Source organism: Tachyglossus aculeatus, chromosome 15 (genome assembly GCF_015852505.1).
Source record: "Tachyglossus aculeatus isolate mTacAcu1 chromosome 15, mTacAcu1.pri, whole genome shotgun sequence".
NCBI lineage: Eukaryota > Metazoa > Chordata > Mammalia > Monotremata > Tachyglossidae > Tachyglossus > Tachyglossus aculeatus.
This window is the reverse complement of record NC_052080.1, coordinates 14,469,775-14,484,985: the sequence shown is the minus strand read 5'-3', so window position 1 is coordinate 14,484,985 and position 15,211 is coordinate 14,469,775. Positions and strand designations below refer to the sequence as shown.

General features: G+C 49.5%; 2 protein-coding genes across 8 annotated transcripts in view; one reads left to right on the top strand and one right to left on the bottom strand.

Annotated features, from left to right (window-relative positions):
* LOC119937522 (cohesin subunit SA-2-like) overlaps positions 1-4,269 on the top strand; it is a 70,401-nt gene extending 66,132 nt beyond the window's left edge. For all 3 annotated transcript variants that reach the window (XM_038757056.1, XM_038757055.1, XM_038757054.1), the window contains exons 29-32: positions 1,400-1,587; positions 1,867-2,005; positions 3,387-3,465; positions 4,017-4,269. In XM_038757056.1, coding sequence (XP_038612984.1) covers positions 1,400-1,587; positions 1,867-2,005; positions 3,387-3,465; positions 4,017-4,073 — 463 coding nt within the window. In that variant the 3' untranslated portion in view covers positions 4,074-4,269. The remainder of the gene's footprint in view (positions 1-1,399; positions 1,588-1,866; positions 2,006-3,386; positions 3,466-4,016) is intronic.
* A 680-nt stretch (positions 4,270-4,949) lies between these two features.
* The window catches only part of PPP2R3B (protein phosphatase 2 regulatory subunit B''beta), a 63,999-nt gene continuing 53,737 nt past the window's right edge, over positions 4,950-15,211 (bottom strand). For 4 of the 5 annotated variants that reach the window (XM_038757059.1, XM_038757060.1, XM_038757061.1 and 1 more), the window contains one exon: positions 4,950-5,069. In XM_038757059.1, the coding sequence (XP_038612987.1) occupies positions 4,973-5,069 (97 nt within the window). In that variant the 3' untranslated portion in view covers positions 4,950-4,972. Of the gene's footprint in view, positions 5,070-12,640; positions 12,699-15,211 lie in introns of all 5 variants that reach the window. The other variant, XM_038757058.1, reaches the window with a different exon arrangement.

Genomic DNA, 15,211 nt, shown 5'->3' with positions numbered 1-15,211 from the left:
CAGTAAGCACTTAATAATAATAATAATGATAATGAGCCAGGCACACAGTAAGCACTTAATAATAATAATAATGAGCCAGGAACACAGTAAGCACTTAATAATAATAATAATAATGAGCCAGGCACACAGTAAGCACTTAATAATATTAATAATAATAAGCCAGGCACACAGTAAGCACTTAAGAATAATAATAATAATAATAATAATAATGAGCCAGGCACACAGTAAGCACTTAATAATAATAATGATGGTATTTGTTAAGCGCTTACTATGTGCAAAGCACTTAACCAATACCCCAGTTATTAAATGCGACCGGGATTAGTAAACCCTAATCAAATTTCGGCTGACAAGGCTCTTGGCAGTAGTAGTTTTATTTAAAAAAAAATGGTATTTGTTCAGCGCTTTCTCCGTACTAAGATTGGTCGCGGTCCCCTTCCGACACAGGGCTCCCGCTCTTAATCCCCCTTTGACGGATGAGGGAACCGAGGCCCGGAGAAGTGAAGGGACTCACCCAAGGTCACGGGGCAGGCAGGTGGGATTAGAACCCAGGATCCACCCGCTAGACCACGCTGCCTCGTACGGTACCCACGCCTGGGATTTTTAGACGGGAAAATTCGACATTTCGAGGGATGGGGTTTTTTTCCTTCCTAGGCAGAAATTCCAGGGGCCACAACTGTGAGCTTCCCCAGGACGGGACGTTTCGGGGGGCCGGCGGATATTTTGGCTTCTGATATTCCGGCGGGGAACGGGAGCTTTGGAGATGAAAGCCGGGGCCGGGAGGGTGTGTCTCTGGGGCTCCGGCCAGGAATACCTGACCTCGAGCCTCTCGGGATGACTTTCCCCGGAGAATCCGTCAGCTGCCGGAGCCCTTCCCACCCCCGTTCCCTGAGGACAGATGGCGGATATAAATAGGGCCGTCCCGACGCGTGCATTTCACCGGGCTCCCCTCTCCCCCGCCCCGGCAAGTCCACGCGCGCGTTTCCAGATGGCCAGGCGTCGAAAGAGCTCCTTCTATTCCGGGCTTTCTCCTTAAAGGCCAGAGATCCCGGTGCCCTCCGAGGGGCCGCGTGGCGCGGTGACTCCCGGAGCCGGGTTCGAGTCCCTCGAATGCGGCCTTCGGGGCCCCACTGGGACGACGGAGTCGGTCGGGCAGTCGTAGTGGCCGAGTGCTTGGGGGAGGACGGTGGAGCGGTACCTGGGTATTTCTTAGTGTGTGCGGAGCGCTGTACTAAGCACTGGGGAGGGTACATTTTCCCAATAAACGGAGTCGTTCCCTGCCCAGGACAAGCTGACGACCTTGGAAGGGGACCCAGACGTTAATAAAAATGAAAAAATGACGGATGACGGGGACGGGAAGTGGGGGGACCTTGGCGCGACCTTGTCTTCCCGCGTCTCCCAGGTACGGCTACCTGCAGAGGTTCATCCCGGAACACAAGGGCCTGGAGCGAGGGGAGGGATGGCAGCCCCTGGCCTGCTACCGGAATTCCCTGCTGAGCGGCCAAGACGAGGACGGGGCCGGCGTGGCGGGAGTCTGCTCGCCGCTCGGCCGACCCAAGGCCTCCTCCTCCCTCAAACGCAAAGAACCGGGTAACTGAGGCGGCGTCCTCTACGCGCTCGCCGCGGGCTCCCGGTCGCCGAGCCGGGGTGGATCCGGGCCTGTCAGGTGGGCGGTGGCGGTTTCGGTCGGTGCGGAGCGACCGGCAGAACTGGGATGAAACCTAGGCGCTCGTATTTAGGACGAGCCCCACGTGGGAGAGGGGCCTTGTATCCACCCCAGCGCCCGGTACGGTGCCTGGCACGTAGTAAGCGCTTAACAGACACCGTCGGTATCATTAATGATCAATTCTGGGGGCCCGGGGGGTGCAGGAGCCTCCCGGGAATGGACTCCCGTGGTCTCCGGGAGCCCGTCGGGCGGAGATTCGGCCCCGGCCAACGCCAGGAAAAGGCTCAGGTTTCCGGATAAAGGCGCGGCGGACGGCCCGGCGGGATTGAGCCGGAAATCCAGGTGAGGTGCCGCTTGTCCGGACTGCCGCCGGTCGGGGAACGTGTCCACCCACTCAGCGTCGAGAAGGGATTGAGACCATGAGGCCGAGATGGGTCGGGGACTGGGTCCAACCCCATGAGCCTGCATCCATCCACCCCAGCGCTTAGTGCAGTGCACGACGCATAGTATGTGCTTATGAAATACCTAATGAACAAATTTCCCCAAACCAAGAACCGAGGTCCTGTTGAGTTTTCTTTCTCTTTCCCTTCTTTTTCCCTTTCCTTTCCTTTTTTCTCTTCTCTCCATTTCTACTTTCTCTTTTTCTCTTCCTTTTTTCTCTCTCCTCTTTCCCTTCTCCCTTTCTCTCTCTTCTCTCCCTATCTTTTTCGTCTTCATTTTCCTCTCCTTTATCTCTTTTCCTTTCTTTTTCCTTTTCCTCCTCCTTTCTCCCTTTTCTTTTTTCCCCTTTCTTTTTCCTTTTCCTCCTCCTTTCTCCCTTTTCTTTTTTCCCCTTTACTTTCCCTTTGTCTATTTCCTCTCCCTTTTTTCTTGCTCCTCTTTCCTCTCCCTTTTTCTCTTTTCCTTTCTCTTCCCTTTTTTCTCTCTCCCTTTTTTCCTCTCCTTCTTTTTCTTTTCCTTTTTCCTCTCCCTTTTTTCTTTCCTCTCCCTTCTTTTTTCTCCTCTTTTTCTTTCTCCCATTCCTTCCTTTTCTCTGCTCTTTCTTCTTCTTTCCTGTCCCTATCATTTTTTTCTTTCCCCTTTTTCTCTCTCCCTTTTTCTCCTCTCCTTACTTTTCTCATTTTTTCTTTTTCCTCTCCCTTTTTCTTTTCCCCTTTTCTCTCTCCTTCCTTTTTCTCTCTTCCTCTCCCTTTCTTTTTCTCATTTCATCTTTCTTTCCCCTCTCCCTTTCTCTTTTCTTTCCTCTTTTTCTTTCCCTTTCCTCTCTCCCTTCCTTTCTTTTTCTTTCCTTTCTCTCTCCTTTTCCCTTTTCTTTTGCTTTTTTTCATTCTCTTCTTTTTCTTTTCTCCTTTCTTTCTTCTTTCCCCTTTCTTTTTTGCCTCTCCTTCCTTTCTTTTCCTTTCTCTGTCCCTCTCCCTCCCTTTTTCTTTCTTTCCTCTCTTCTTTCATTATTTCTTTCTTCTTTCTCTTTTTCTTTTCCTTTCTTTTTTCCCCTTTTCCTTTCTTTTTTCTTTTTTCTCTCACCATCTAACCTCAAATCACTATTTCGTTATTTTTTCTCATCCATTATCATTAACATCTGTTAACTATCATTTTCATCGATTATCATTATCTATCATTTCTTCTTATCCATTATTATTAACATCTGTTAACTATTATTTTCAGCTATTATCATTATAATTTCTTATCACTATTTTAATACTCTTTTATTACTATTAACAAGAGCGGAGGCCTTCCCGTTCCCCTCGGCCGGAGCCCCGGAGGTCATCAGCGAGGAGGTGGACGTCCTCGGCACCGACCAGGTAACGCTCACCTGTGGGGGTGGCGCTGGCTCCCACCATCCTCTGCCCTCACGTTCAGAGACGGGTGAGACCTTGGGTAAGTCAGTTGACTAGTCTGGGCCTCACTTAACCCATCTGGGAAATGGGGAGTGCGAGCCCCACGTGGAACCAGGACCGTGTCCAACTCCATTCGCTTGTATCCACCTCAGGGCTTAAGTACCATTAAAACCAACAAAAAACCTCTCTGATGTCCCTACCCACTTCGCTGTGCCTCAGTTCCCTCCCCTGCAAAAGCCTCCGTCCCTCCCTGCTCATGCTCTCCATGGCGACCTCGGGCACGTCACTTCACCTGTGAAACGGGGATGAAAACTGAGCCCCATGGGGGCCGGGGGCTGGGTTCGACCCGATGAGCTCGTATCCACCCCGGTGCTTCGGACAGCGCTTGGCGCACAGGAAGTGCCTGACGTATACCGCAGGTAGTAGATGATAATGATAACCGTGGTATTTAAGCGCTTACTAAGTACCAGGCACCGTACTAAGCACTCGTTCTGACCCCGCTCTCCCTGCCGCAGGAGCCGTGTGTGTCGCCCAACGTCTCCCCGGTGGCCCCGCGTGAAGTACCCGGCTGAAAATCCTTCAACGCTTTATTGGAAAATACAAACACGAGCTCTCGGAAACGTCGGCAACCCACCCCCACGGCAAACGATAACTTTACACCTTTTTTACAACGCTCTGTACATCTGACGCCGAAAACGTCGCGGCGAGCCGCGGCCGCAGGCCTCCCGGACCCCGGTCCTTCGCCTGGCGCTCCCGTGTACGGCGTTTTCAAGGCACCGAAACCTTACCGTGAGATCGGGGGCGGCCCGGATCCCCGGGCCGGAGGGGATCCGCTCTTTGGCTGAGATCCGTGGAATGTGTCAAGGCAACTGACCTCGGAAAGAGGACGGGACGTCCGCAGCCGATCAGGGCCCGGCGGCGGGGTCGGGAGGACGTTCCCCCGCTGCCTTCTCTCTCCTTCAGAGATGGCGGGTTTCGGGGCGGCTTCGGAAGGCAACGAGTGTTTTGAGGTGAACGGCGAGAAAGCAGACACGGGTTTCGGGGCCACCCGTGTTTTCCCCAAGGTGCCGCAGCTGGCTTCCTTCGGTGAAACGAGCAGTCGCCCTCCACCTTGGCGCTAAAGTTGCCGGGATATTTCTTTTCCCCCCCCTTCCCTTCAGGGTCCAGGACACAGTTTCCCCCTGCCTAAGAGGGAGACGGCACGGAGCAGAGCCGCCTGGCAGCAGGAGGTAAGAAAAGAAAAAAAAACCACGCCATCGGCGAATAAATATCTATGTGACAAGCCTGAATAAATTACCAAACTACCACTGCATATAAACGCACTCCATTCTCCCCTGGGAAGTCGTGGCCTCGCGGTTCGAAGGCCGGGCCGGGCCTCGGAGCACGCGATCCCGCCTCCGGAAGCCCGGGCCGAGATGGCGGGGTGTCGGCAGACCCGCTGCGCCCCGTGTCCCGGTGTCGGGCGGCGACATCAGGCCAGGTGGTCCTGGCGGGCTCCCGGCGGGGAAGGCGCGGCGAAGAACGGCCTCTGCTCCCACTGCGGCTTCGGGCCGGCGGCCGGCTCCGGGCTGAAACGGCCAAGGGAAGGCCGTGAGCGGGGGGTGGGGTCGTGGGTTCTAATCCCGACACCCCCCCGCCCGTCGGCGGGGTGACCCGGGGCAAGTCACTTCACTTCTCTGGGCCTCCTCTGGAGTAAGAGTGTGTCCGACCCGATTAACCTGTATCTATCCCGGCACTCGGACGCGATCAGGAGGATGGATACTCTGGAGAAGATCCTAATCCTAGGAAAAGTCCAGGGAAGGGGGAGAAGAGGCAGCCCGGCGGCCAGAGGGATAGAGACCATAACAGGAATCATCATTCATTCACTCAGTCGTAGTACAGCGCTTGGCGTACAGCGCGGGCTTAACGAACACCATTAAAAGAAATCTACCCCCCCGCCCGGCTTAGGCTCTTCACGGTGACCCTGCTAAGTCATTTCACTTCTCTGGGCCTCAGTTCCCTCATCTATAAAATGGGGATAAAGACCGCGAGCCCCAGGTGGGACAGGGGCTGGGTCTCCCCTGATTAGCTTGTATCCACCCCGGCACTTAGTAAGCACTTAAATACCATTAACACCAACAAGCAAGTCACTTCACTACCCCGTGCCTCAGTTTCCTCACCCGAAACGGGGATTAAATCCCTGTTCTCCCTCCTACTTAGATGTGGGACAGGGATTGTGTCCGACCTAACTTGGATGTCCCTCTGTGCTTAGTACAGTGTTTTGACACATACTAAGCGCTCGCCAACTATCATAAGAACATATAACCACCACAACAACTTGCCTACGGTCACCCGGCGGAGCCGGGATTAGAACCCGGGTCCCGCAACCCCCCAGGCTTGGGCTTTTCCCCCTGGACCACACTGCTTCTGCTCTCAGCCAACAAAGACCGTCTTCACTTCTGCTGCTGTTCGGGCCTCTGCCGGGCAACTGAGAAGCTGTGGACTTCCGTGCAATCCATCGGTGGCCTGTACCGAGCGCTTATTGGGCGCACAGCACTGTCCTAAGCGCTCTGGAGAGGGTTACGACGAGCTGACGGTTTAGAGGCGGGGGACCGACGCCGAGATGGATGAATAATTTACAGCCGCGGGGCCGAGAAAACCGAAGGAGGAATCTCCCCAGCCAGCGCTGCCGTAACCATCGCCACAAGGATACAAACCGACAAGTCTCCGGCCACAAGGGATCGATCCGAAAGCCGGATGGTGGAAAGAGCGGGCCAGACGGAATTCCTTATCGTCCCTGTCTTCCTGCTGTCTTTCCCATTGCCAAACGCTGTCCTCCCTACCGCATAAGCTCGTAATCTTCCCCTTATAATAATAATAATAATGGCATTTATTAAGCACTTACTATGTGCCAAGCACTGTTCTAAGTGCTGGGGAGATTACAAGGAGATCAGGTTGTCCTACGGGGGGCTCACAGTCTTAATCCCCATTTTACACATGAGCGGACTGAGGCCCAGAGAACTTAGGTGACTTGCCCCAAGTCCCACAGCTGACAATTGGCAGGGCCAGGATTCGAACCCATCACCCCTGACTCCAAAGCCCACTGAGCCATGCGGCTTCCCCTTGTACTCCACTCATTCCTTTCTTCCCGCCCGCCTATCCGATCCGTCACCCTATTCCACCTTCGCGACATCAGGAAAACCTGTCCCTCCCTCCCCTTCCAAACTGCCCCCCGGCTGATAAAATCGCTTCTCCTCTCCCGCTCTGATTACTCCGTCAGCTTCCTGGCCAACTTCCCTGTCTCCCGTCTCTTCCCACGCCGGATCATTTGTCTACCAAAACGTCCGGGACGCGATTCCCCTCTTCCCCAGGAATGCCGGTGGTTGCCCATCCACCTCCGTGTCGGGCGGAAACTCCTTGTCAAGCCCCGTACAAATACCATAATTATTATAGAGGAGCGGCACGGCTTAGTGGAAAGAGTGTGGGCTTTGGAGTCGGAGGTCATGGGTTCAAATCCCCACTCTGCCGACGGTCGACAGCTGGGTGACTTTGGGCAAGTCGCTTCACTTCTCTGGGCCTCACTTCCCTCATCTGTAAAATGGGCATTAAGACTGGGAGGCCCCCGTGCGACAACCTGATCACCTTGTAACCTCCCCAGCGCTTAGAACAGTGCCTTGCACATAGTAAGCGCTTAATAAATGCCATTATTATTATTATTATTATTATCTCGCCCACGTCCTGCCTCTGGCCTGGCACGCCTTCCCCCTCACATCCAATAGACGACGACTCTCCCTGACTTCAAAGCCTTACGGAAAGCCCGTCTCCTCCCAGGGGCCTTCCCTGGTGTGAGCCCACTGTCGGGTAGGGACCGTCTCTATATGTTGCCAACTTGGACTTCCCAAGTGCTTAGTACAGTGCTCTGCACACGGTAAGCGCTCGATAAATACGACTGATTGATGGATTGATCGATTGAGCCCTCCTTTCCTCTCCTCTCACTGGCCGGTGCTTAGTCCAGTGCTCTGCACACAGTAAGCGCTCAATAGATCAATCAATCGTATTTATTGAGCGCTTACGGTGTGCAGAGCACTGGACTAAGCGCTTGGGAAGTCCAAGTTGGCAACATATAGAGACGGTCCCTACCCGACAGTGGGCTCACAGTCTAGAACCGAGGACCGAGGCCTCCTCCTCAGCGAGACGGACGGCGGGCAAGGAAGCCGAGCGGTGGCACGCGTGTCTCTGCCGGCCCTGTGGCCCCGCCAACGTCTTCTGTCCCTGGCTAGTCATTCATTCATTCATTCATTCAGTCATTCGTATTTATTGAGCGCTTACTATGTGCAGAGAGCACTGGACTAAGCGCTTGGGAAGTCCAAGTTGGCAACATCTAGAGCCGGGCCCTACCCAACAGTGGGCTCACAGTCTAGAAGGGGGAGAGAGACAACAAGACCAAACATATTAACAAAATAAAATAAATAGAATAAGTATGTACAAATAAAATACAGTAATAAATACGTACAAACATATATACATATATACAGGTGTATATATACATATATATAGGTGTATATATACATATACATATACATATATATATATATATATATATGGGGAAAGGGGGGGAGGGGAGGGGGATCCTGGTAACCCCCTCCAGGTCCTTATCATTCTTAATCATCGATGTTGATACTATCATAATTGTTAACATCACTATTTATAATTGACAAAGGTATTGTTGTTCTCCTTATTGTCATTAATGTTAATATTACCCTTATGGCTAGTGTGGTTCTTATTTGACACAGGTATTGTTTCGGTCATTATTATCATTATTGTTAATGTTTCCATTCTTATTTGATGCAGGTATTGTTTCTATTGTTACTATTTTTATCATTAATACTGCCATTCTTGTTCGACAGAGGTATCGCTTGTGTCATCATCATTGTATTACCATTAATTGTCTCAAGCTGCTCTTAATTGACCTTGTTAAGAACAAAGAAATAAAGACAAAGGTAGTGTTCCTGTTATTATTACTGTAGTATCATTAGGTGTTGTAGGCTAGTCTCATATATATACATATATATGTATGTATATGTACATATACACCTGTATATATACACCTGTATATATACACACCTGTATATATATACACCCGTATATATACACCTGTATAAATGGAAGGCATTTCAACGGCAGGAAAAAAAAAAAAAAAAAAAAATACAGATATATATATATTACCTGCCATTGAAATGCCTTCCATCGTGTACGTACACAGAGCACCGTACTAAGCGCTTGTGAGGGCACCACGGCAACGAACAGACACATTCCCTTTCCCGCAACGAAATCCCAACCCCGGCGGCCCTGGCCTGCTGGACTCCCGTCCCGGAAAAGCTATCATCATCATCATCATCATCAATCGTATTTACTGAGCGCTTACTGTGTGCAGAGCACTGTACTAAGCGCTTGGGAAGTCCAAGTTGGCAACATATAGAGACAGTCCCGACCCAACAGCGGGCTCACAGTCTAAAAGGGGGAGACGGAGGACAAAACCAAACATACTAACAAAATAAAATAAATAGAATAGATATGGACAAGTAAAATAAATAAATAAATAGAGTAATAAAAGGTAGACTGTGAGCCCACTGTTGGGTTAGGGACCGTCTCTATATGTTGCCAACTTGTACGTCCCAAACGCTTAGTCCAGTGCTCTGCACACAGTAAGCGCTCCAGAAATATGATTGATATTGATTGATTGATCGGAAGAGCTTCCCGGGGTGGCGAGGGGGAGGTCCGGGGTGGGGGCGGAGGGCGCGGGACGACGAGGCGAGCGAGCTGGGGGGAAGCATATAGGACACTCTTCCTTTTATCCCTTTCTGCTGGGAATTGTAGAGATGAACCCTAGCTGGTGTGAGCAAGGGTGAGGCATTCTAAAACAATGGGGTCTGGTGGTCATTTCATTAATTCCAGCGATGATGCATCCCCTCCAAGTCACTTGTTAGGGCTGAAGTGTTGTGGATAAAGTGGGTGCTGTGATGTATTGGGAAAGGCTTCCTGGAGGAGGTGGGAATTTGAGCAAGGCTTTAAAGATGTGGGAGCGGGAGAAAAGGGAGAGGGCGAAGGGACAATACGGATTTGGCGGTGGGAGAGCAGGGGACAGTAAGAAAGTGAGTTTGGCAGGAGCTGAGAATGCGAGCTAGGGAATAGTGAGGGAAGAAGGCTGATATGTATGATGGAGAAAGTTAATGGAGAGCCTGGAAGACAATGGAAAGAACAATAAGGATTTAGTGGTGGGAGAGCAAGGTACAGTAAGAAAGTGAGTTTGGGAGGAGCTGAGAATGCAAGCTAGGGAATAGTGAGGGAAGAAGGCTGATATGTATGATGGAGAAAGTTAATGGAGAGCCTGGAAGACAATGGAAAGGAATCTCAGTTTGTCGTGGAGAAAGATGGGCGACCAGCACTTTATATGTTAGAGGGGAAAAAGATGAAAATGAAAATCGGGTAGTGAATGTACCCGATTTAATTAATGTAGTTAATGGAGAGCCTGGAAGACAATGGAAAAGAGTTTCAGCTTGTTGTGGAGAAAGATGGGCGACCATCACTTTATATGTTAGAAGGGAAAAGATGAAAATGAAAATCGGGTAGTGAATGTACCCGATTTAATTAATGTAGTTAATGGAGAGCCTGGAAGACAATGGAAAGGAATTTCAGTTTGTCGTGGAGAAAGATGGGCGACCATCACTTTATATGTTAGAGGGGGAAAAGATGAAAATGAAAATCGGGCAGTGAATGTACCCGATTTAATTAATGTAGTTAATGGAGAGCCTGGAAGACAATGGAAAGGAGTTTCAGCTTGTCGTGGAGAAAGATGGGCGACCATCACTTTATATGTTAGAGGGGGAAAAGATGAAAATGAAAATCGGGTAGTGAAGGTACCCGATTTAATTAATGTAGTTAATGGAGAGCCTGGAAGACAATGGAAAGGAATTTCAGCTCGTCGTGGAGGAAGATGGGCGACCATCACTTTATATGTTAGAGGGGAAAAGATGAAAATGACAATCGGGTAGTGAATGTACCCGATTTAATTAATGTAGTTAATGGAGAGCCTGGAAGACAATGGAAAGGAGTTTCAGCTTGTCGTGGAGAAAGATGGGCGACCATCACTTTATATGTTAGAGGGGAAAAAGATGAAAATGAAAATTGGGTAGTGAAGGTACCCGATTTAATTAATGTAGTTAATGGAGAGCCCGGAAGACAATGGAAAGGAATTTCAGTTTGTCATGGAGAAAGATGGGCAACCACCACTTTATATGTTAGAGGGGGAAAAGATGAAAATGAAAATCGGGTAGTGAAGGTACCCGATTTAATTAATGTAGTTAATGGAGAGCCTGGAAGACAATGGAAAGGAATTTCAGTTTGTCTTGGAGAAAGATGGGCAACCATCACTTTATATGTTAGAGGGGAAACGATGAAAATGAAAATCGGGTAATGAAAAGAGAGGAAATAGCCTAAAAACTAAAAGGTGAACCAAATTGGCCTTCTAATTTGCCTGTATATATCTTTATACATATTTATTACTCTATTTATTTATTTATTTTACTTGTACATATCCATTCTATTTATTTTGTTAGTATGTTTGGTTTTGTTCTCCGTCTCCCCCTTTTAGACTGTGAGCCCGCTGTTGGGTAGGGACCGTTTCTAGATGTTCCCAACTTGGACTTCCCAAGCACTTAGTCCAGTGCTCTGCACACAGTCAGCGCTCAATAAATACGATTGATTGACTGAGATGTATGATGGAGAAAATTAACGGAGAGTCTGGAAGACAACGGAAAGGAATTTCAGCTTGTTGTGGGGAAAGATGGGCGACCATCACTTTATATGTGAGAGGGGAAAAGATGAAAATGAAAATCGGGTAATGACAAGAGAGGAAACAGCCTAAAAACTAAAAGGTGAACCAAATTTGCCTGTATATATGTTTAGACATATTTACTACTCTATTTATTTATTTTACTTGTACATATCCATTTATTTTATTTTGTTAGTATGTTTGGCTTTGTTCTCCGTCTCCCCCTTTTAGATTGTGAGCCCGCTGTCGGGGAGGGACCATCTCTCTATGTTGCCAACTTGGACTTCCCAAGCGCTTAGTCCAGTGCTCTGCACACAGTCAGCGCTCAATAAATACGATTGATTGATTGAGATGTATGATGGAGAAAGTTAACGGAGAGTCTGGAAGACAATGGAAAGGAATTTCAGCTTGTTGTGGGGAAAGATGGGCGACCATCACTTTATATGTGAGAGGGGAAAAGATGAAAATGAAAATCGGGTAATGAAAAGAGAGGAAACGGCCTAAAGACTAAAAGGTGAACCAAATTTGCCTGTATATATGTTTATACATATTTATTACTCTATTTTATTTGTACATATCTATTTTATTTTGTTAGTATGTTTGGTTTTGTTCTCCGTCTCCCCCTTTTAGATTGTGAGCCCGCTGTCGGGGAGGGACCATCTCTCTATGTTGCCAACTTGGACTTCCCAAGCGCTTAGTCCAGTGCTCTGCACACAGTCAGCGCTCAATAAATACGATTGATTGATTGAGATGTATGATGGAGAAAGTTAACGGAGAGTCTGGAAGACAATGGAAAGGAATTTCAGCTTGTTGTGGGGAAAGACGGGCGACCATCACTTTATATGTGAGAGGGGAAAAGATGAAAATGAAAATCGGGTAATGAAAAGAGAGGAAACGGCCTAAAGACTAAAAGGTGAACCAAATTTGCCTGTATATATGTTTATACATATTTATTACTCTATTTATTTTACTTGTACATATCTATTTATTTTATTTTGTTAGTATGTTTGGTTTTGTTCTCTGTCTCCCCTTTTTAGACTGTGAGCCCGCTGTTGGGGAGGGACTGTATATGTTGCCAACTTGGACTTCCCAAGCGCTTAGTCCAGTGCTCTGCACACAGTCAGCGCTCAATGAATACGACTGATTGATTGATTGATTCTAATAATCCTGAGAATAGAGTGGGTGCACTGCATCAGAGGATGGACTGTCGTTCGGAAAGCTGCGTCATAAATACGACTGATTGATTTTCCTCTTTAAATTCTGGAAGAGATTCCAAGGAGCGGGCTGTGGGGGGGGAGCGAAGCGGTTTTCCGGCGAGCGTCCCCTTACCTGAGCCTCTCCTCATCTAGAGCCCCGAGCGGGCTAGTAGTCGGAGAAGTCAGAGTCCCTACAACGGCGACAGAAGGAAGGTCAGTGGGACGGCGGGGAATAATAATAATAGTAATAATAATAATAATAATAATGACGGTATTTGTTAAGCGCTTCCTATGTGCCGAGCACTGTTCTAAGCGCTGCGGAGGTTACCAAGGCCATCAGGTTGCCCCACGTGGGGCTCACAGTCTTCATCCCCATTTTAGAGATGAGGGAAGGCCCCTCGGAGGGGGCGGGCGCTCGATACTTCCCAAGCGCTCAGTACAGTGCTCTGCATCATCCTCAATCGTATTTATTGAGCGCTGACTGTGTGCAGAGCACTGGACTAAGCGCTTGGGAAGTCCAAGTTGGCAACGTATAGAGACGGTCCCTACCCGACGGTGGGCTCACGGTCTAAAAGGGGGAGACGGAGAACAAAACCAAACATGCTAACAAAATAAATTGAATAGAATAGATATGGACAAGTAAAATAGAGTAATAACTCTGCACACAGTAAGCGCTCAATAAATACGATTGATTGATTGATTGATTGATAAGGCTTGAACGGGGGCAAAGGAGAGGCCGGCCACCCTGAAACAACCCTCTCGGCCCCGCACGGAGCTGGTGGTGGGGGGACGGTTTTCGGCGCTCACCGGACGGCCCCGGTTTCTCGTGGGGAAAAACGGGCGGCTAACACCACCGGTAGGACGGCCCCGGCTTTTCATACGGCCCTGGGGAAGCAGCGTGGCTCAGTGGCAAGAGCCCGGGATTTGGAGTCCGAGGTCATGGGTTCAAACCCCGGCTCCGCCAATTGTCAGCTGGGTGACTTTGGGCCAGTCACTTCACTTCTCTGGGCCTCAGTTCCCGCATCTGGAAAATGGGGATGAAGACCGGGAGCCCCCCGTGGGACAACCTCATCACCTTGTCACCTCCCCAGCGCTTAGAACAGTGCTTGGCACATAGTAAGCGCTTAATAAATGCCATCGTCGTCATTATTATTATTGGCTGTGCGTGCTTTTTGCCCACGTGGTGTGTGTTAATAATAATGATGGCATTTATTAAGCGCTTACTATGTGCCAAGCACTGTTCTAAGCGCTGGGGAGGTTACAAGGTGATCAGGCTGTCCCCACGGGGGGCTCCCCGTCTTCATCTTGAGCGCTTACTATATGCCAAGCCCCGTACTAGGCACTGGGGTAGATCCCAGCTAATCCGGTTGGACTCCGGACCGGCCCCACACGGAGCTGGCAGTCGTCACCCCCATTCCGGTCCGAGGACGTGGGTTCTAATCCCGGCTCCGCCGCTCGTCCGCCGGGTGGCCTCGGCCAAGTCGCTTCCCTCAAGAGAAGGCGCGTGGCGCAGTGGAAAAGAGCCCGGGCTTTGGAGTCCGAGGCCGTGGGTTCAAATCCCGCCTCCAGTGCTCTGCACACAGTAAGCGCTCAATAAATACGATTGAATGAATGAATGAATGTTGGGTAGGGACCGCCTCTAGATGTTGCCGACTTGTACTTCCCAAGCGCTTCGTACAGTGCTTTGCACACAGTAAGCGCTCAATAAATACGATTGAATGAATGAATATTTATTTTACTTGTACATATTCTATTTATTTTATTTGGTTAATATGTTTTGTTGCCATTCTCCCCCTTCTCGACTGTGAGCCCGCTGTTGGGTAGGGACCGTCTCTAGATGTTGCCAACTTGGACTTCCCAAGCGCTTAGTCCAGTGCTCTGCACACAGTAAGCGCTCAATAAATACGATTGATGATGATGATGATGATATGCTGCCAACTTGGACTTCCCAAGCGCTTAGTCCAGTGCTCTGCACACAGTAAGCGCTCAATAAATACGATTGATGATGATGATGATGATATGTTGCCAACTTGGACTTCCCAAGCGCTTAGTCCAGTGCTCTGCACACAGTAAGCGCTCAATAAATACGATTGATGATGATGATGATGATGATAGGTTGCCAACTTGGACTTCCCAAGCGCTTAGTCCAGTGCTCTGCACACAGTAAGCGCTCAATAAATACGACTGAATGAATGAATGAATGTCTGCTGGGTGACCTTGGGCAAGTCACGTCACCTCCCTGGGCCTCAGTTCCCTCGTCTGGAAAATGGGGATGAAGACTGGGAGCCCCCCCGTGGGACAACCTGATCGCCTTGGAACCTCCCCAGCGCTTAGAGCGTTGCTTTGCACGTAGTAAGCGCTTATTAAATGCCATTATTATTATTATTATTATTATTATTATTATTATTCTCCGGGCCTCAGTTCCCCCGACTGTAAAATGGGGATGGGGACTGTGTCCAACCCGATTCACTTGTATCTACCCCGGCGCTTAGTACAGCACCTGGTACATAGGAAGTGCTTATCAAATACCACTGGAAAAATAAAATCAACTAAGAGAAGCAGCAAGGCCTGGTGGACGGAGCCCGGGCTGGGAGTGAGATGGACTCGGCCCCTGGTCTCCTGGGTGACCTCGGACAAGTCACTGCACTTCTCTGGGCCTCAGTTCCCTCATCTGGAAAATGGGGAGGAAGACGGGGAGCCCCCC